This window comes from Curcuma longa, chromosome 3, assembly GCF_044706935.1.
Source record: "Curcuma longa cultivar G26 ecotype Majalengka, Jawa Barat chromosome 3, ITB_CL_G26_1.1, whole genome shotgun sequence".
Lineage (NCBI taxonomy): Eukaryota > Viridiplantae > Streptophyta > Magnoliopsida > Zingiberales > Zingiberaceae > Curcuma > Curcuma longa.
Genome location: NC_133863.1, coordinates 7,883,406 through 7,905,881, shown reverse-complemented (window position 1 = coordinate 7,905,881; position 22,476 = coordinate 7,883,406). Strand labels below are relative to the sequence as shown.

Genomic DNA, 22,476 nt, shown 5'->3' with positions numbered 1-22,476 from the left:
TTTACCAGAGAAACGAAGATTTTTTATATATAGCAACCGGAGAAAATTACTTAGTACATCTCGGAGTAGATATTTCTTTCAATTTTAACCTTTATTTTGAATATAACATTTTTAATTTTGAATTTTAGGAACGAATTCTCCTGAATTTTAATTCAAAGTTAAAGTATTAAAGATAGTCATTTCGGAATATCGAATATCTTAATTGTGTAAAATTATGATTGTGGCTCTTTTGAGATTTTCAGATCTTAATTATATAGATTGATAATTCTGATCTAAATCAACGTACGCAAAATTCACCAAGCTGATCTTCAAATTGGATAATTTTTGTCAAATAATTGCATTTTTTTAGTACCTTCTAATTTATATGGTTTATTTGATTTGATATTTTAAATCTTAATTATACACAAATTTGTAACTTTATTTCTCTAACTGTTTTGCCAATTGACTCGTAAAATGAAAAAACGACATATTAAGGCTTGTTAATTAGAGGCAGTAATGACGTGATTCCAGGTTGGAGGACCAAATTAAAGTAAACTTTATGATTATATAACAACAGTAAAGAACAATGTATCTCCTAAAATCTCAGAATTTAGTGTGCTCCATGGCACTAGCAAATGAATCAGAAAGAAAGAAGGTTACATAACTATGTAATTCGCAGCACAAATAACAAACATCAAAAATTTCTAATTATTTCTTGCCGCCGTTACAAAAATCATCTCTAATAAGTCCAACTAGAATTAGATTAGATAGGTCCATGGAAATCGAAAGGATTGAAGATGCTTTGTGTCCAAACTAGCGAGTCTCTGAGTACTCAAAACATTCAATTAGGATAGCTCATATTTTTATAGAGAAAATGTCAAATTTAAAAAAAGAAGTGTTACCTTTAGGCTTATACATCTAGTATCAGAAAATTTTTCCTATGGGTTTCAACTCCCTCGGCAAATGATCATAGTTTCCAGAGTCTATATTTGACTGGAACAAAGGCATCTTCCCAAAATTCTGGAGGACACCGGTTGCCAAGTGCTCCATGTTCGGCGTCAGCATCACATAGTTCGGATCTGCTCTTTGATAACTACATCAGGTCAAAACAAATGATGCGTCACTGACTTGAAAGTGTTTTAGAGGCATTTGAAGTGGAGACAGCATTATGTTTTGTATACAATTTCTCTATGAAATTGACGTAACGGTGGGGTCTCAAAATCATTATAATAATCCATGCGATATGACAGAATATGGAAGAAGACAGGTAAGAACCTGGGTTCTCTTAGATCTTCTACACGAATTCCAAATCCATAAGAAGTTGTTCCGCGCAAATGGTCATTGTTTGCTACAAGAAACAACCAAAGGAATTAATTTCATCAGGAAAGTCAATGCCTATGTATTCCTTTTCCATTGTTGAACAGTCGAGCAGAATGACCATTCCAGGTAGGGATTTTTAGAGAAAAAACCAATTACCTGTTATACTGAATGTGAAAGAAGGTCTCCACCAAGACTTGAATGCTAAAGCTACTGAAGAGGTCAATGTACCCAATTTTCCCTGTACCAAGGAAAAGATTCACAATCAAGGGAAATACAATCACCTGAAACTAAGGCACCACACCTCACTCACCTTCAATAGGAAGTTCTTATTAGCTTGCCACGATGCAGCTAACTGGAACGAGGAACTATCACCAATGCTGGATGATTTTACTTCATTGGTTCTTTGAGATAAAGCATAGTTAGCTTCTTAGTATTGAAATGATAACTTTAATGAAAACCTACCACTGCAAAGTATGAGTGCAGTATTGCGATATACCTCGTCCTCAACTCAAAGCCAAAGTCGATATAATTTGTAATGCCAACTATTTCACTTTCTTCAAATGGATTCTTCACCTGCTTGACACAATGCGGTTGAGTAAATTGATTTTTCAAATATAACACAATTCCAAATCCATTAGATGCTATTTTGCTAGGCAATGGCAGCAGGCCTGCAACATAACCACGATAAATCCTACCAGAATGTTAGAACCACAATGTAATAGTCGATCATGAACATTGTAAATTTGTAAATGGCATGCAGGTGTACAGTAAGTTGTAAGACAAAATGAGAATACATGTTTATATTGCCTTTTGTTACAAAGCTCAGCAAACGTAAGGAAAGCCCCATAAGTTAGCTACAGTTAAATTTCTAAGTCTAACTGTCAGCATACAGCCAAAGGTTCGTCAAGAACTTCTCAATTTAGAACCACTAATGTGATGAAAATCCCATGAAAAGAGAAGAAAATAAAGCAACGCCTATAAAGCTCTGCAATAATGAGCTTGACAAAGTTAGGTGTTTTGCAAGTCAATGAATATTCTGAAGAGAAGAAATGAAAATTTTATCAATCTACACAGTCAGGAGTTAAAATTTATCTTTGTTTCCATGTGCAAGCCATTCACTAATCACTAAATTTATATTTTAATGCATATGTAGTTCACATTTTATCGATTTAAAATTTCATTCGAGAACAAGAGAACAAAATTTCATGTAAAGAATCACTTATCCATGACTACCTATGATTCAAGTCAAAACGATGTGGTCATCATAACACTATTACAGTTAATATAAATGCCAAAATTACAAATACAAGAATTGCTACTAAGAGTATGACTGTTTAACACGTGTAAGGAATCCAGTCTGCTCCAAGAGATATTAAGTTGTATATTTTGTCATAATCAGCAATGATATATGAAAAACTACATAATACATACCCTTCTTTGAACCACAAGATGCTGATAGAAAGATGCAATTAGCTGCACAAAAGAAATGAGACAAATAGTTAAGGAATATATTGAGTCACAAAAGAATTACGTCTGCTAACATATAGTCAAAGAAGAAATGTTGATGTGAATGCCAAGAAAATGGTGCAAGTATGTGGGAAAGTATCATAGGAAAAAATTATTTTCGTCAACCTCATACTATGAAGATTAGATGTATAGCTTGCATATAACGTAATTTAGGTAGCAAAACTGTTTTCATTGCCCTCGTAGCATAAGAGATGGTAGATGCTCCTTTATATATCTACTATAATTGATGCGAAATATTCATAGTTCATAATCCTCATACTAGGAAGAAAGAACATTAGATGGCAGGTGCTCCTTTATATATCCACCGTGATTGATGCTTAAAAATATTAACACTTAACTAGTTTTTTGACAGTCATATATTCAATCACACAATATACACCTGAACCCCAAGAATCAACCGTCATTGCTAACTAATTAGCAGTGAAGCATTTATCTGTATGCATAATTGTTAGAGATGAAGAAGATGAACGACAAAGTAACAAACCTGTGAGTTCCTGGCTAGTTCAACGCTGAAATTGTATGAAGGGCAAAGAGGGCTCCTTGAACCAATATCATAACCAATTGCACAACTCCAGTTATTAAGATCCTTGAAGCACACTGCCCTTTTATTTTCGCCTAAGAAATAAAAAATTCAATGGCATTACATGACAATATTTTCAAATTAAATTATAATCCAAACATTAAAGAATTTCCTGATATCTTTACTAGAGTATCTGATTAGGTAATCAATGGAAAGTACATGAGGCTAAATTTTACTCTGTTGATGTAATTTTTTAGATTTTTTAAATTGGTGTGACTGAGTGCCAAAATATTTAACCAACAAAAGTATAGGAGGCATTGGAGACCCCAATCACAATGTCTAATAAGCTGAATTGAGCCTCTCAGGTGGTTTGGGGATATCAAAGATTTCGATGCTTTCATTACAGTTACATCCTGCATTGGACAAAACTCCTATATAGTTAGGGTCAATAATTCTTCATCATCCTAAAAGACGTGCAATTAGCCTTCTAATAAACCATGGACCGAATTGGCTAAGGTTCATGAAAGCACTATTTGCTTATGTGCTAAAGCAAGATTGACAACATATCTTCCAATACTCACCAGTCACCAGCGATAAAACAAACACAAGCATGTTGATGGATGTTACGCCAATCTGTTTGATTTTGTATCTTATGTGACAGACATTTGCAGATGAGAGTTTGTTGGCAATTTCTTCTTTCCTTCCTTTTTTTTGCTATTTTTTCCTTTCCTATTCCTTACAGCTGGATGACAGTAAGCATCCAATTTATGCTGGCAGCATGAAAAATACTATAGACTGACTTTACTCCACATCAAGTAAATCAAATAAGGTATTACAAAATAATTCATCATACTTGCGGTATATGTCATGGAGAATGAGGAAACATATTTTCATTTTAGTATGAAGTATTCATATCTAAAAAATAAAGGAATAAAATTCAGATTAAAATCAACTTACAAACTGACTTGAATAGCACTCCAGCACTTAATCTCCCTGCCCTTCCTATAAGCCATGTGTTGAATGGAGTTTCACTGGACACTAGAACAACGTATCAGTAGTACTACATAATCAGAATTATGTAAGAGTAGAAAAAGTTTGAAAAAAGATTAACAAAAATAAACAAATGAAAGACAACAGGAGTTAGCCCAATAGCCATAGGAAAAAGAAAATGAACAAGGAAAATGTTCACAAATGAATAGGAGTATGACAAAGAAGCACATCTGCATTAAGCATACATCATGAAGCAATTATTTCACTGATAGACACTGTTGCAATGTTAAGAAAAATTCTCAAATTCAGTTGTAAAGGTTAATGAAATCTCTGGTACCATGCCTTGTGAAAGCCATATGCAAAGATATCTCAGTCTACACAGTCATGCAAGCACATTAGAAATATTACACAAACAGCATAGTAACACATTAAGTAACAAAGTTACCTTCTTGAAGTATGATGCTTGAGTACTTACACCTAGTAAATAACCATAAAGTGAAAGAAGATTTTTCAAAAAAAAAACATAATTGCAGATACACAAGGTTTATCCATTGACGTTACTAGGTATTGTTTATTGGTGCTGGCCTTTATGGATAATTTGGAAGCAAAAGTTGACAGTATTGTTTTTGCACCATATTCTAGGCATGGTACCATGTATTATACATCATCAAGCTATGTTTGTTCAAATGGGATTGTCACTCTGTATTATACATATATGTTTGATCATCATCTAAACTAACTAGCACATCAAACCCAGTGGATAGGAGGTTTCTATTAGGTAATAATGTTTCTATTAGGTGATGAACTAATGGCCTAGAAATATCAAATTTTACAGGCACATTTTCATTGGTAAATCACCAATTTTGGATAACAGAAAATTCAGAATACATATTAACAACTGGTACTTACATGGAAATGGCATAAATATGCTGCCAATGGATAGCCTTTCTGAACCATATCTCATTCCCATAAAACCATAATCTTCTGGGAGTAATCTGCACATGTAAAACAAAACCTAAGAGCTGAAGATTTATGAAGTAGACAACAATTTCAAATAGAGACTTCAACAATACTGCCAGCAAATATATTAAAATCAGTGATAGCCAGAGACCAAAGGTAAATTGCATCAAGAAAACATTTTTCAAAGGGAATTAGTAACAAATAGACTGTATACAATAAAAATTATTCTGATTAGGCAAGTCCTCAGCGAGAAAGGTCAAATTTGATAGATAAAATGTTAAGTACTAATTTTTATAAAGAAAAAAATAAAATTCAATTTAAAATGTATTAAAATCCTAAAATCGACAAAAAAAAGATGAATCAAATCATTAAATCTGAAATGAGGGAATCGAGTTAAAGTTGGATTGGGTTCTAACTGAATCCATCGGATAGGTGTGGAGATATATAAATAAATGAATTTGATGAATTTCGTAGTTGTCCTGTTATATAGTTCCTAGGTTTCTTTTGTTATACTGTCATCGAGTGGAGTACCTCCGGCGTGCAGGAATTACACCTCCAAAGCATGACATAAAAAGTCCTAAGGAAAATAGTTTGATAAATCAAGTATTGCACTAGGCAGAATATGTGCACAAATTAAAAACAAAATTGAATATGATAACAAAAAAATTGATGGACCAATTTTAGAGATTACAAAGAATCATGATTTTTTAACATGACAGGTGATGAAAGGTACCTCTCACGTTTTAGCAAGGGAAATACTCCAAAAGCTCCAATTTGATACTTGGAAGAGTAAGAGCACAACCTCAAGCGTAATGTGCTACAAAAAGATGGTGTAAGATGAGATATGCATCTCTAAAGAAATTTATTAATTACCCACGAAGAAACACTGTAAAGATGGGCATTCTTACGGATCATTTGTGGACACCAAAAGATCCATAAAGGTATTAGGATTATCCAAGTCCCTGTGAAATGAGCAGAAACTCTTCTAAAATCCATTGTGGAAATCAAAGTTGGCAATTTGACATGTTATAACAACAAAATAATAACTACAACCTTTGCCAACGAAACAGTGCCTGGCCTTCCATGCTCCTCTCAGAAGTTTTATCCAGTGAGTCAGTCACCTTATATTACTTAAGGAAGAATGTTCAATTTTGCATAAAATTCAGTTCATTAACTACTTTAGCAATATTATCCATCTCATAAATCAATTTTGATATGTAAAGAGAAGGAACTTGAGTTGTATTGTGCTTTTTCTGCAAGATGTAAATGGTAAGAGTTAACTAAACATAAACAAAAAGACTTGTGCATGAAGCACACAATGGAACAGAGATTAACATATATTTACCCCTACTGAAATTTGTTCTTAGTTTTCTTTAAAGTGGCGTTGCCTATGAAAGTTCACATTTCTAATATTTAACAGTCAATTAATTTTTCAGCCCTCCATATGAGTAATCCAAGAGGTAAAAAAACAGGTTACCAGTATCACACAACCCTATCAGGAGGAATAAGTTTGGTAACTAATAGTAAAACATAAGCTTGGCAACCACCAAATGCAAGTGTAGAGAAGATCTAAGTTTGGTAACTATTACTTAAACATAAGCTCGGCGACCACCAAATGCAAGTGTAGAAAAGATCCACCAGTAACATGCCACTTGCAGAAGATGATCCAGTTTTTCAATTCTACTACATAAAGTTCTTTCTCACAAATAGCAAAGAGATTTCCTGCATGAAATACAGATTAGTTCTGAAACTTAATGTAAAATGACCAAAACTAAACCCAGCAATAGCATTTCATCCCAGGATAGCACATAAGTTTGTTCAGCCCTTCAAGGACGTGATGAGTTATTCTGAGTGGAAACAATTGCTATTATTTGCTTATTGACAACTACTAGGAATGTCACTGTACAATATCAGTTTCAGCATGACTGACCTGCATGTAGGTAGGAAGATTCCATTAAATAATATATAAATGTCAATAAATTCAGGGAAAGCTTGTTGAGCATAAGGTTGGATTAATAGCTTCCTAAAAATCTTAGTGAAGGAGATAAGAGCACCATGAAGCTACCATTTATATTATCTATCTGCAATAAGGAACTTAGCTGATCCAACTACAAAGTTAAAATAATATATATATGTCAAATTTTGTATTCATTAGCCATGAAATGCAAAGACTTCTGAGGATACTGTTGCAATTAAATCTACGTTAGGATCTTCCAGTGGTTTTAGCATGATCCATGCATTTAGACGATTTGCTTTTTCAAAGTAATCCTCAAAAAGACAATGCAATGCAAGTTTCCCAAACATCAAATCATATGCCGGAACTAGCATCCTGAAACATTATAATCAAAATAAATTCAGTAGAATACAAAATCACCATGTCAGCTAACTAAAAAAATCACCAGTTCGCAATAACGAGTAGATCCTAGAAATTAATATGAAGACGGCTAATCTTTGATAAATAGCATTCAGTTTAGATCTAGATTTTAAAAAGCAAGCAGCTTCACACAGTCATATGTGAAATAAACAGCTATTTCCCCTCGGAAAAGGTACTTCCACAGTGAAGGGAGGGAAAAAATATCTTTCTATAAAAGAGTAACAAGTATTACTAAATACACGACGGGTTCCTTTTTATTTTTCTTTTCTATAATACAGGTGTCCGGACTTCGCCTAATCCTAGCAGTAAACGAACTTCCTCTGATTCACATATAGGATAAATCCGATACACAGCTTATGCACATACAGGATATTCATCCTGTAAATCCGATGCACAACTTATGCACATACAGGATACCACTTAAGCGTTCCCTTTTCTAAACCATCTAATGAGGAGGTACAAACACCAGTAAAATTTTCAGTAATTAATCATTCCTGACACTTCAGTATCGATTCTCTGTCTCAAGGATTGACAGTTACGACAGCAGAATTTTATCTCAATTAACGACATTGAAACCAGCAAAAAAAAGCGTTCATTCAGTTACATAATGGCTCGACCCAGCGAGGAGAAAGGAAACGAAATCGCGTGAAGGTGAAAAGAAAAAGAGATCCGGGGAGGAGGAAGCGGACCTGGTCCGAGCAGCGATTGGAGGGAAGTCGAAGATGGGAGGAACCAGCACCATGGGAGGGGGCTCTTCCTTGGCGATCAAATTCCCCACCTTGTCGATCAAATTCCCCATCTCTATCTCTCTCAATCAATGATCTCTCCTTCGAATGCCGGCTCTCTTCTCCTTCGAATGCGCGCTCTCTTCTCCTTCGAATGGAACTTCATCTATTCGCCATCTGCTTCCATCCCGCATCCATCGCTAGACGTACGGCCCGTTCTACACAGCAGCATAAAACTCCGGTCAAATCCCGTATCCATTGCTAGACCTACCACCCGTTCTAGTGTTCGTTCTACACCTCACCAATAAACCCGGTTCGTTGGCTCTCTTTGCGAGAGCAACTCAGGTCACACTCATTTGACTATTAAAGAGTTAATAATATTTTTTTTATTTTGCTCAAATTATTTAAAAACATTTATAATTTGATTATTAAAATCACGGCCTGATGAGTAAACCGGGCCGGCCGGCCGGACACGTTATGGACCGATCATGTAGTAGAGTGATTTTGTTGCTAGTCGGGCCCACCGTGACGTCAACGGAGTCAAGCTGGAACGCGACACTTGTCTGTCAACTCCACCAGCTCATTCCGTTACTCGACCACTCGGTTCTTCCTCTTCCACGGCCAACCGTACGTGGACGCGGCGCAGGCGCCACCGTTCGACAGTCGACAGACGCGGAGAGCTCGGTGATCTCCACCTTCTCATACATATTGAACAAATCCAGTCACAATATTCCTTCCTTGTATGCCACACAGTATATATATGGTTGTTCAATTGATCATACATTTTGCAGCTACTGCAGGCTGCAGGATATAAGCCGAGCTCAACATGCACTGGAAGACGATACACATGCAAGAACCAATGTATGTTTGTTTATGGTGTCTGTTTTTAATTGCTATAGCTGAGAGTATCCTCGTGTATATTTTTGTCCAGGTAATTAGTAATTGATGGAGCACGCATGGGTTATTGTGATATGTGGAGCATGCTTTGGGATGCTTCACGCTTACTCTTCAAGGCATGCAGATGGATGCTTCTGAGAAGCACTTACCATGAGTACATAGTCCATAACCCTGGACCATAGACTTGATGCTTGTGCCTAGAATGGTCATGTTATCAGATTCCTATGGCTTTGCTTATGCTCTGTTTTGTTTGTAATCAGATTCACAAGATGCTTAAAGCTATGGCTGTTAAAGGACATTTGAACCATTAGAATCTGATTGATCACTTGCAAAGGCTGCTTCTGCATTATGATTATTGTCTACATTTTAAGCAGCATCTTGGCCGCTGCTTGACTGGCCACTCGACTTGGGTTCTCATTGCCCTTTTCTCTGACAAGAAGTGGAATCTCGAAATTATGTCGTCCCTTGTGCTTCCTTCACTTATCTTGCCTTCCACTCTCACCTTCACTTTGCATGCCTCTCACGCAGTCCCTTGTAAAATGATTGGAGAGGATGAACTTTTGCACCACATTAATTATAACGAGGATACCTCCCTCATGCACGTCAAGCTATTACCACTGACACTTATGCAAGTGTTTTGCTTCCTTTGGCATGCATGACTAGAAACAATCAATGTAAGTGTTTGATATCTCAGTTATTATAAGATCTCTATCATAAAGCTTAAAAAAAGTCGATGAAGTAAAATCCGCTGACAGTGCTAGCTAATAGCATATATGCTTGCATTAGCATCTTAAATTTCAGATGGATTGTTCAATTGGATGGATCATTAATACGACAACAGTCATTTAACTTGAGCATCTTCTAACAATTCTAATCGATCTCTTCTCATCACTCAAACATGATACCAACAGGTTTGCGTGCACGTACTTTTCCACTTGCAATATCCCAACGATTCGCATGAACCTTGCAAAGATCAATTCGATTAAATTACTAGGACATGCGATAGAGTTGAAAGGATGACAACTCGATGATAATTTATTTCAAATGGATAATTAGTCGAAGAAAAGCATTGTTAAATATTCCTCAATCAGCAACCGTCCACGTCATGTCTCCCTCGAAGATCCAATGGCACACCTCGATCTTTCCGGGGGAGGACCCCAGCGCCAGGAAGGCTCCGTGGTTCGCACTCCAATCCGACGTGTCGAGGTGACAGATGGCGACCCCACGATTGATCTTGTGCTTGGATTCGACGCCCAGGATCTCCGCCACGTAGACTCGCACACGTGGCACCGAATGGCAGTAATAGACCAGATACGGGAACAGGCTCTGGTGGCACGACACCGACTCGGTGACCTTACCGCCGTTCACCCCTTTCACTCTCCCGATGAGGATGCTGCTGTTCGACCCCGCCGTGCTCTCGGTGCTCCGCGCCACCGCGTTGCTCCCCAACACTTCCACCACGAAATCGATCATGTCCTCAGCCGACGTCGCGCACTGCTTCGTCTCCCCGCGGCTCGGCCGCCTGTCGCAGTCCGCTAACGTGTCGGCCACCGCCTTCCCCAGCGCGGTGTCCTCCGCGATCCCGAAGACCCGCCTAACCTCGGCGGCGGAAAAAGGGATCCGCTTCGCGATCGACCGCGGCAGGAACGACCGCGCCGGCAGCCGGTCTCGGATGTCAGGCATCGGCATCTCATTGCCACTCCGCAGGTCGCGCTCCCGGAAGAACTTACCGGGTTCGACCTGCCAATGCCGAGCCGCTGCCGCCGGCAGTTGGCCATCTGAGTGGTTGCGGTAGTCTTTGAAGTCGATGCCGGACTTGGAGTAGGCTTTGAACGTGTTATTGTCGCCCTCGTAGCTTCTGAAATTGATCTCGTGAGTTTCGGACCCCTCCCCGTACCCCTTGAAGGTGTCGCTGCCGGAGTTGGAGTGGCCGTATAAATCGAACCCCGCGGTGGCAGTGTTGCCTTTCTTGGCGTAGGAGGTGAAGGTGTCTTCGCGGACGTTGGCGTCGTTGCTGTAGCTAGCGAAACTCTCCGAAGCAGAGTTGCCGTTGTCGCCGTAGGAGCGGAAGGTGTTCACCGGGGCGTTGCCGTCGAACCCATAGTTAACGAAGCTATCGTTGGCAGCGTTGGCCTCCATACCGTATCCGGTGAACGTGGAGCCCAGGACGTTGGTTTCCGTCGCATATCCATTGAATTCAGAGACGACGCCATTGCCGCCTTTTCCATATCCGGCGAAGGACTCGTCAGCGGCGTTCGCGCCCTCGGAGTACGTCCCAAACGACTGGACTCGGCCGTTGGCGCTGGCTTCATAGTTGGTAAACTTGAGATAAGGCCCGTTGCTATCGACGCCGTAGGAGGCGAACTCCCCGGTGCCACCGGTAGCGGCGGTGGCGTAGCTGGTGAAGTCGGAGGTGGCAATGTTTCCGCCGTTGGAGTAAGCCTTGAAGGAGTCATTGTGGTCGACGGAGTCTCTGCTGTAGCGGCGGAAGGTGTCGAAGGCGACGTTGAGGGACTCAGAGTAGTTCTTGAAGGAGTCGAAGCCGGAGGTAGCGTCAGTGCCGTAGTTGGTGTAGTTGGACGATTCGTAGTTGGAGAAATCGGAGGGAGCACCGGTTCCGTCCAAGACGGCGAGGGAGGGGGAGCAGAGGAGGCGGGCGGTGGAGCAGAATTGGGGGAGGCGGGAGGATAGGGAGGCGACGTCGGAGGTGGACAACAGGTTGGAGAAAGTGGCGGAGTCGAGGGCAGAAAGGGGGAGAGCTTCGAAAGGAGGAAGTTGGGGTGGGGGCGGTTGTTCGGAATTCGGCGGTTCCAATAACGGATGAGGGAGGCCCTAGCAGAGAACGGATTGGAGGATTCCCCAGATGATGACATTGGAGGCGCAGGCGGAGCCACATGACCAGAAATTGAGTACTCCGGGAACTGTACGATAACAATCAGCAGGAGAGTAAAGAGGAAAGCGTGAACAGGGCAACGAAGGGGAAGAGAGGCCGCCATGGGAGAGGAGAGGAGGTGTGAGGAAGATTGTAGAAAGCAATAATCCCACCTCGTTGGATTGCGAATTGGATGTTGGAGCAGGAGACTATAAATAGTCGCTTCCATGAAGCCACGCAGGTGGTGGCGTTCCTTCACGCTTGAGGCCATGTAGTTTAATAATGGAAATGAACAAGTTGTGACTGGGCTGCTCCTTTCAAACCGTTCGTTGGACTTCAATTATCGAACGCCTACGTAGTGATCTTTCATAGTTTTCATGAAGGTATTTTATATCTAAGGTTGTAATGAATTAAAAATGGTTGTCACACACAGTTAGTTCCGCTTGTATGATCCGATCTTGTTTAATCCACAGATTAAGCCTGGTATCGCCGAGTTAGCCTCACAGGGCAGGCCAACTTTAGCATGCAGGACACGATCAAAACTGTGCGAGTTAGACTGAGTCACGAATCGAATTACACCTCATACAGATTCGACGCCATTCTCATTTTTATCCTTTTGTTTTCCAAGATTCGACTACCTCTTTAAGAATCTTGTTGTCATCAGCAAAAAAAAAAGAATTTTAACGAAATGAAAAATGCATTTCGTAATTAGTATTACGAAGACGAACATCTTCTCTAAAAAGATGTCCTCGTCTGTGTACCTGTCCGTCTATTCCGTTGCAGTTGGCATTGAGATAAGCATTAAGGAATTAGGTATATGTGGATCCATACGTAACGCCCCATTTATTTATTGACGGCGACCAAATTGGCGTAATTGATTAAGCGAATTGACTCTACAACGTTCCACCGCGCCTCGCTGCCACCAGTTCGTCGATGAGATTCTCCAGATCGCACCGCGACGATCCGCCCTCCTCCACCGCCGCCCTCGCCGCCGCCGCTAGTTCTGTGGCCTTCTTCGCCGCCACTTCCCTCCCCCCGCCCGCCTCCATGAACCGCGTGACCACCGAGGCGATGGCCTCCCGTGGCACCACCGTCTTCTTCGCTTCGGCTTCGGCGCGCGGCCCCTCCCACACCCGCCGTCCCGCGCCGACCACTTCCACCACCAGACGCTCGTTGATGAACTGCTCGAATACCAGCGGCCACGTCAGCATCGGCACCCCCGCGGCGGCGGCTTCCAGAACAGAGTTCCATCCGCAGTGGGTGAGAAAGGCCCCCACGGCCCGGTGGCCGAGGATGGCCACCTGCGGCACCCAGCCCCGGGCCACCAGTCCTCGCCCCTTCACCCGTTCCTCCCATCCCTCCTCCATCCATTCGTCGTCCTCCGCCGCCCTCAACGCCCACAGGAACGGCCGGCCCGAGGCTTCCAGCCCAGCCGCTAGTTCATGCAGCTGCTCGTCCGTGAAGAAGCACCAGCTCCCGAAGCACACAAACACCACCGACGCCTCCTCCTGCTCGTCCAACCACCGCAGGCATTCCTTTCCGGTCGCCTCCCCTGTTTCGCTACCTCCACGCTCGATGCTCGCGTTGGCGGCGAGCGAGACAGGGCCCACGAACCAGGCGCGCCGGGCGTGAACCCGGCGGTACTCCTCGCAGTACTCGCCCTCGAGGCCGCTGAAGGTGTTGACCACCGAGCCGTGACACGTCAGCTGCGCCTGCTTGATCCGATCCCACGCGGCGGTCATGTTATCGGCCACCTTTAAAAAGTTCGGGAGCTCCGCCCGCGGGATGGAGATAGACCTCCCTGGCAGACCCGGGACGGTCACGATCGGAGTAGGACTACTACTCTCATTGTTGATGGCTAGCTCCGACCGGATGCGGAAGAGGTTGCTCATGACAAGCTGGGGGAAGCAGCCGATGGGGTGGCAGGTAATGCGAGGGATGCCGAGGTCAGCGGCGATGGAAGTGGTCCACCAGTAGTGGATGTCGGCGACGACGGCGTCGGGGCGATGGAGTCGGATGAGTTCCTCGTGGACGGACTGGGCGAGCTCGACGGCCTTCTCGACGCGCCAGGTTTCAGAGGCGGGGGCGGTAGCGATGTTCTCAACACCAGCGGGGAGCCCGACGGAAGGAAAGGGGAAGAGGAGGAGGCGGACGGAACGGCCAGCGGCTGCGGAGCGGTCGAGGGTGGAACGGACGAGGGCGGCGTTGGCTGGTGTGAGGACGACTGTGGACTCGACTCCTGGGCGGGCGGCGAAGAGGCAGGCAAGGTCAACGATGGGAATTATGTGGCCGGTGGCGAAGAAGGGTATGAAGAAGACGCGGAGGGGCGCGGTGGCGGTGACAGTGGCTCCATCGTCAGAGGTGGCAGAGAAGGATGCGGCGGCCATCGAGGCTTGGATTAATATTGTGTTGAAAAGGGCAATGGTATTGGTGGAGGATGAGTCGAAGAGCAGAGCGACTGAGCGAGCGCGACTCAGGCCATTTCTCCGGTGCCATATATTGAGAAATGATAGAGAGGACGAGAGGTCTAAAGCGGGCGCGATTGTGATTTGTGCGCCTCGCCTAACCACATTTCGGACACAGAAGGATTGGAATATTGATAACCACATTTCCAATTCAATCATTGATATCTTCTATATATAAAACAATGTAGTCCCCGGGGCAATGGTGCAACGGTTGGACATTCGGGTTGTGATCTAGGGACCCGCGGTTCGATCCTCAGCTACGACATATTTGCAGGAATTTTCCTCCAAATGGAGAACGCAATCAAAGGATGTTGGGCATCTAAATTGGCCGTCGTATGTGCTTCCTGATTTATCCTGGTGGTCGATGGGAAACTTCCGTGGGACCGGGCCGACGCGCTTCCTGATTTACCCTGGTGGTCGATGGGAAACTTCCGTGGGACCGGACCGATCACTCCAGGGATTGAGTCCATGAGATTGACTGAGATTTATCAATTTTTTATATATATAAAACACTGTAGATGCATTACTTTTTTATCTTTGACCCTTAAGTATGCAAATTAATTCAATTTTACCTAAATAATACTTAATTATTTAATATTTCTTAAAAAAAATTTCAAAAGTCAAAATTGATTCAATCTTTTTTCTTCCTAATTATCTTAAATTTGTTGTTATTTCAAAACAAACAAATTATCTTTGAGGTTCCTAGAAGTTATATATGACGACGCACAAGCACAAGCATTTATGCGGCCAATTTTTATTTTATTTTATTACACAATGCTCCCAAAAAATTCCTTTGGTTTCAATGAGCATATGGATCTTTAATACGCAAGGACCACGATGAACATGTTTTCAAAAAGATAAGTTGTCCAAAGTTAAATTGAATATTCATAAAACATTATATCATTAATATTTTTCTTAATATTAATAACTAATAAATTTTATTATTTGATGAATAATTATTTAAGTCTTACAACAAATTATTCTCTACTTCATTGTTAACTTATTTGAATTTTTCAAAAATTTCATACTGTATCTCAATAGATACATATATCCAAATCATGAGTGATTATTGATGAAAGTAAAGAAATAGTTATAACTTTCTTGTGTACAGATTCACATACATTGGTATGTATAAAAAGTATCATTTTCTCATTCATATTTTATATGGAATTCAATTCAAATGTATTCAAAAGACATGTGTTTTTTACTTATATAACCAATGAGATAATGTCACGTGTAAGATGTTAATTGATCGTTTTTTCGAGTGTGCCTAAAGGAGATGGGGCATCGTTTGCCTTCTTCATGGACTAAAGATAAATTTTACAGTTTCTTCGCTATTGTCCCATCTTATCACAATGGTAGCACGACCTCTTTGGTATCGGTTCTTGTTTCTTTATCTTTTTCTTTCTCTTAGTTTGATCTTTTAACTTTCTCTTCTTAAAACGTTTTTTCGAAGTGTCAAACAACATCACAACTTTCTATTCTTTCTTAACAGATACTCTATTTTCTTAAGCATACTGATTAGTTCTGAAATTATTTAAGATGGTTCATCTGATAGTTAATCACAAACTGCGAATAACTATCAGACAAACTATGTAGAATTAAGTCAATGCTTAATTCATGATCCATGATAATTCCAAGTGATCTCAACCGTTCAATGAAGACATTCATCTTTAGTACAAATTGCATCGCAGATGAACCTTCCTGCATCTTTGAGTGAAAGAGAAGTTCCGTGATCCCGAACCGTTCGGATCTAGCTTGCTCATCAAACGACTCATAAAGATGATAAACAATTGTATAAGCATCCATAGTTTAGGGGACATCGAGACTAGCATTATGCAACTGGCAAACTTAAAATTAATCATATATTTTTATGAGCCAACATTTGATCTGATGCCGTATTATCAAATAGACTCATAGAAAGAGTATCTTCTATAAAAAGATGTTCTCGTCTGCCTACCTGTCCATCTATTTCGTGGTAGTTGGCATTAAGATAAGCATTAGGGCATGTTTGGTAAGGGATAATCAGGCTTGCAATATAATTAGGATTATATTACAAATGATTTCCTTTGTTTGGTAACATTTTAAAGATGTAATGTAATGTAATTGCATTGCAAAAAACGAGTCAAGGTCTGTAATCTCGATTACAAAGGAAATAGTGTGGAATCTGATTACATTACGGATTCTATTTTTATCGTACAAAATATACCCTTCGGGCAAACCCATTCTTCTCCATCCATCTTCGTCGATTTCTGTGCTCCGTCGTCCTCTGCGATCGATCTCCAACCCATTGCCAGATCTTCTCCTACTGCACTTTCCTTCATGAAGCTAGCCGCCAACAGCGTAGTCCTGTATGTCTCCGTCGGCGTCGCCGTCTACGCGGCGAGGCACAAGAGCTTCGAAGGTCGCACCACTGGCTCCCCTATTGTTGACGGCCTCTACTTCACCGTCGTCAGCCTCTGCACCATCGGCTACAGCGACCTCGTGTCGGGCACGCGGGCCGCCAAGCTATTCGCCTGCGCTTTCGTCCTCGTCGGCTTTGGCTTCATCGACGTCGTGCTCGGCGGGTGGGATAAGAAAAGGATATTATTGGTATTTTATAATAATAAAAATTATATTCCTTATTGAAAATAATGGACACCAAACATTGTAATGTAATCATCCTTGTAATCAAAGATTACATACATTCCTTCAACCAAACATATTATGTAATTTTAATTACATTATATTACATTACAAACTTAATTACATTAATTAAATTACGTCTTAACAAACATAGCCTTAAGGAATTAGGTACATGTGGATCCATACTTAACGCCCAACTTATTTATTAATGGCGACCAAATTGGAGTAATTGATTAAGCTAATTGGCTCTCCACCGTCCCACCGCGCCCCGCTGCCACCAGTTCGTCGATGAGATTCTCCAGATCGCACCGCGACGATCCGCCCTCCTCCACCGCCGCCCTCGCCGCCGCCGCTAGTTCTGCAGCCTTCTTCGCGGCCTCTTCCCGACCCCCGCCCGCCTCCATGAACCGCGAGACCACCGAGGAGATGGCCTCCCGTGGCACCACCGTCTTCTCAGCTTCGGCTTCGGCGCGCGGCCCCTCCCACACCCGCCGTCCCGCGCCGACCACTTCCACCACCAGGCGCTCGTTGATGAACTGCTCGAATACCAGCGGCCACGTCAGCATCGGCACCCCGGCGGCGACGGCTTCCAGAACAGAGTTCCATCCGCATTGGGTGAGGAAGGCCCCCACCCCACGGCCCGGTGGCCGAGGATGGCCACCTGCGGCACCCAGCCCCGGGCCACCAGTCCCCGCCCCTTCACCCGTTCCTCCCATCCCTCCTCCATCCGTTCGTCGTCCTCCGCCGCCCTCAACGCCCACAGGAACGGTCGGCCCGAGGCTTCCAGCCCAGCCGCCAGCTCCTGCAGCTGCTCGTCCGTGAAGAAGCACCAGCTCCCGAAGCACACAAACACCACCGACCCCTCCTCCCGCTCGTCCAACCACCGCAGGCACTCCTTTCCGGTCGCCTCCCCTGTTTCGCCTCCTCCCCGCTCGATGCCCGCGTTGGCGGCGAGCGAGACAGGGCCCACGAACCGGCGCGCGGCGTGCCCGCGTTGGCGGCGAGCGAGACAGGGCCCACGAACCAGGCGCGCCGGGCGTCAACCGGAACGGTCGAGGGTGGAACAGAGCGGACGAGGGCGGCGTTGGCTGGTGTGAGCACGACTGTGGGCTCGACTCCTGGGCGGGCGGCGAAGAGGCAGGCAAGGTCAACGATGGGAATTATGTGACCGGTGGCGAAGAAGGGTATGAAGAAGACGCGGAGGGGCGCGGTGGCGGTGACAGTGGCTCCATCGTCAGAGGTGGCAGAGAAGGATGCGGCGGCCATCGAGGCTTGGATTAATATTGTGTTGAAAAAGGGCAATGGTATTGGTGGAGGATGAGTCGAAGAGCAGAGCGACTGAGCGAGCGCGACTCAGGCCATTTCTCCGGTGCCATATATTGAGAAATGATAGAGAGGACGAGAGGTCTAAAGCGGGCGCGATTGTGATTTGTGCGCCTCGCCTAACCACATTTCGGACACAGAAGGATTGGAATATTGATAATTTATTTGTGTTTATTTAAATGATTCCAATTTCACGAATAAATTATGCAGCCTGTACCACAGAATTGCCCTGATGGTTCAATTCAATCATTGATATCTTCTATATATAAAAGCACTGTGGAATGTGGATGCATTACTTTTTTATCTTTAACCCTAAAGTATGCCAAAGTATTTTTTTTATTATAAAAATTAAATTCAATTTTACCTAAATAATACTTAATTATTTGATATTTCTTAAAATATTTTTCAAAAGTCAAAATTGATTCAATCTTTTCTCTTCCTAATTATCTTAAATTTGTCAGAGTTATTTCAAAACAAACTAATTATCTTTGAGGTCCTTAGAAGTTATATATGAGGATGCACAAGCACAAGCATTTATGTGGCCCAATTTTATTTTATTTTATTACACAATGCTCCTAAAAAATTCCTTCGGTTTCAATTAACATATCAAAGTCGGATCTTTAATACGCAAGGACCACGATATTTTAATTGAATATTCATAAAAACATTATATCCTTAATATTTTTCACATGCAGTCTTAATATTATTAACTAATAATTTTTATTATTTGATGAATAATTATTTAAGTCTTACAATAAATTATTCTCTACTTCATTGCTAAATTATTTGAATTTTTTCAAAGATTTCAAATTGTATCTCAACAGATACGTATACCATAGATTCATATACATTGATATGTATATGGGTAAAAATATCATTTTCTTATTCATCTTTTCTTTTAAAAGGTACCTAAGTCATTTTACATTTTAAGCATAAATCACATGTATCAAATAAATCCAATTCAAATGTATCCAGAATTTCACACTTGTGTAATTAGAACATGTATTTCCACATGTAAGATGTTAATCGATCGTCTTTTCAAGCTCGCTTGACGAAGATGGGGCATCGTCTGCCTTCTTCATGGACAAAAGATAAATCTTACCGTTTCTTCACGAGTGTCCCATCTTGCCACAATGGTGGCATGATCCCTTTGGTGTCGATTCTTCTTTCTTAGCCTTTTTCTTTCCTTTAGTTTGATCTTTTGACTTTCTCTTCTTAGAACGTTTTTTCGAAGTGTCAAACAACATCACAACTTTCTGTTCTATCTTAACAGATACTCCATTTTCTTAAGCATATTGATTAGATCTAAAATTATGGATTCAAGATGGTTCATCTAATAGTTTATTACAAACTGCGAATAACTATCTAGCAAACTATGTAGAATTAAGTCAATACTTAACTCATGATTCATGACAATTCCAAGTGATCCCAACCGCTCAATGAAACCATTCGTCTTTAGTACAAATTGCACCGCAGATGAACCTTCTTGCATCTTTGAGTGAAAGAGAAGCTTCATAATCTCAAACCGTTCAGATCTAGCTTGCTCATCATGCGGCTGACAAAGATGATAAGCATCCATATGCTCATGTTGTTTTTACAGTTCAAGGGACATTGAGACAAGCATGATGTAACTGGCAAGCTCAGAATCAATCGTATATTTTTGATAGGCTAAGATTTGATCCGATGTTGTATTATCAGATAGACTCAGAGAAAGAAGCTTTTCAAAGACATAAGCTATCTTCTCAACTTTAAGAACAATTCTCAGATTTCAAAGTCAATCCAAGAAGTTTGGTCCAATTAATTTATTGGTGTCCAAAATTAATGTAAATTTTAAAAAATCATGTTGATTCTATTAATCTAGAAATACACAATTGATCATATATAAGAGAGATGAATTTATTATTATGTTCTTGTTTATCAAATTCAAGAGCTTTCACTTTTAATTCGGGAGATGATAGGTTTTCTTCAAGTGGATTGATATCTACTATAGATAAGAACAACCTTGGAGAGAACCCAACAAGCTATCTTTATATTTAGTGGTAGGTATAAATGTACCAATTATATATATCTTGCATATATAACTATCACATTGTACTATCAACTAATTGATATTTTGCATAAACATCGGGTTGTTAATTTATTAACATATATACATCGTATATTATATCATCCAACTTCACCCCTATCTACATTAATTTTGGAGAGAGTTTAACAAATAAATGCTTCAAATTAAAGTCGTTTCATTAATCGTGAAATCATTTCTCAATGGTCCGAACATGTTTAATTTCAAATTAAGCTAAGAGAGAGTCCAACAACTCATGCTTAAAATTAAACTATGATTTTTTAAACCATATTAATGAAAGTGTAAGCTTTAAAATTTAAAAAATGAGCTTTCTTATTAGGTCTCATCAATTACATTCAATATAGAAAAATTATTTACATATATATACATGACATTTCAATATAACATGCATTAATCATATTAATTATGCATATAACATGACATATATTGTCCTAAATTAATTTCGAACACATATATTAAAGAATTCGATTTCATTAATGATAATATTTTTATTAGATTAAAAAATTATTTTTAAATCTAATTATATATAAGGAAAAATTTCAAATCTGAAAATTTTAATTTAATTAAAAAATAATTTAAATTTTAATTTTTCTTAATCATATTAAAAAATAATTTCTAAAATTCGATTTCTTCACAAATTCGAAAACTTTTTAAGACTAAAAAATTTCTATATCGGATTAAGAAATCATTTCCTTATCTAAAATATTATAACATATCCAAACTATATTTTTTAGACAATCTACAACATGTCAAACAAAGATTTACGATCTATATAGAAATATGCGATAGCTCTGATACTAGAGCCGTCAAACGGGTCAACCCACGGCGGGGCGGACCAACCCATAGCGGATCCATCATATGGCGGAGCGGAGCGGGCCGACCCACCAATTAGGCAGGTTGCGAAATCTCCAATCCAACCCAATTCAAGGCGGGCCGCGGGTTAGGCAGGCCAACCCGCGGGCCTATTAAAAATAAAAAAATATTAAAAATTAAAAATTATAATTATAATATAAATAGATTAAGTTGAAATTTGTAAGTGTGAATTATAATTTTTAAGCTTAAATTGTAATTTAAATAGATCAAACTCACATATTCATTAAGTTTTCTATTTTAATTTTAAAATTTAAAATAAATAAATAAACTTTCTCAACCCGCGGGCCAACCCACGCGGGTTGCGGGACTAGGCGGGCTAATCCATCTGAATCTATCTTAAAATGGATTGATAAAATTCCAACCCAACCCGCCTAAATTACTTGGCGGGGCGGGCCAACCCGGCGGGCCTAACCCAAATTGACGACTATATCTGATACCAATATTAGATTTCGGCATGCGTAATTTAAAATTTTTATGTTTCTCTAAATATGTAGTGGAAGCGTAATAAATATTCTATCATTAAATATATATAAAACTCATCTAAGGAAACATACGCATGCAATCTATAAATAAATTTATACTTTTTGAATGACACAAAACGGAAACAACATCAATTAACAATCTTAAGAAATGTTGCCTCTATTCATATCCACGCTGAGATTTCCTCGAGATAACTTTTCTAAGTCACGTGTCGTGTCTCCGCTGCAATACTAGTAAAAAAAAAGTGACAAACGATCCGAGAGAGGACATATGATCCGATTCCGTATCGAACGGCTCGAAGTAATCCGATGAAACAAATCGGATTGAATGGAGGTGATCACTCCCTTCAAAGGTCGTACGATTTGCTGTCAAGAAGGGGCAACAAACCTAAATGGCATGGTTGTTCCAGCGACAACAATTATCACGAAACAATAGTGAAATCAAAAGGAAGAAACGATACCTT

The 22,476-nt window shown here is 40.8% G+C and overlaps 3 protein-coding genes and 1 pseudogene across 3 annotated transcripts; all 4 read right to left on the bottom strand.

Moving 5' to 3' along the window:
- Nucleotides 1–582: 582 nt before the first annotated feature.
- LOC141824249 (uncharacterized) lies at nucleotides 583–8,626 on the bottom strand. Its single transcript, XM_074711499.1, has 16 exons — nucleotides 8,360–8,626; nucleotides 7,481–7,625; nucleotides 6,350–6,417; nucleotides 6,205–6,258; nucleotides 6,030–6,113; nucleotides 5,828–5,873; nucleotides 5,246–5,331; nucleotides 4,304–4,377; nucleotides 3,311–3,441; nucleotides 2,731–2,772; nucleotides 1,796–1,872; nucleotides 1,610–1,700; nucleotides 1,456–1,537; nucleotides 1,255–1,327; nucleotides 882–1,072; nucleotides 583–803 (listed from the first exon to the last, which is right to left on the bottom strand). Exons 1-15 carry the CDS (start codon nucleotides 8,467–8,469, stop codon nucleotides 904–906), a joined length of 1,332 nt encoding a protein of 443 aa, XP_074567600.1. The 5' UTR covers nucleotides 8,470–8,626; the 3' UTR covers nucleotides 583–803; nucleotides 882–903.
- Nucleotides 8,627–10,375: 1,749 nt separating this feature from the next.
- Nucleotides 10,376–12,288, bottom strand: LOC141825673 (polygalacturonase 1 beta-like protein 2). Its single transcript, XM_074713058.1, is given in 2 exon segments — nucleotides 10,376–12,048; nucleotides 12,051–12,288. Coding segments are annotated over 2 exon segments (1,911 nt in total).
- A 722-nt stretch (nucleotides 12,289–13,010) lies between these two features.
- LOC141825189 (scopoletin glucosyltransferase-like) lies at nucleotides 13,011–14,714 on the bottom strand. The gene has a single exon (XM_074712576.1). The coding sequence runs from the start codon at nucleotides 14,549–14,551 to the stop codon at nucleotides 13,058–13,060; it is 1,494 nt and encodes a 497-aa protein (XP_074568677.1). The 5' UTR covers nucleotides 14,552–14,714; the 3' UTR covers nucleotides 13,011–13,057.
- A 2,773-nt stretch (nucleotides 14,715–17,487) lies between these two features.
- On the bottom strand, nucleotides 17,488–18,561 carry LOC141823596 (UDP-glucose flavonoid 3-O-glucosyltransferase 7-like; annotated as a pseudogene).
- Nucleotides 18,562–22,476: the final 3,915 nt, after the last annotated feature.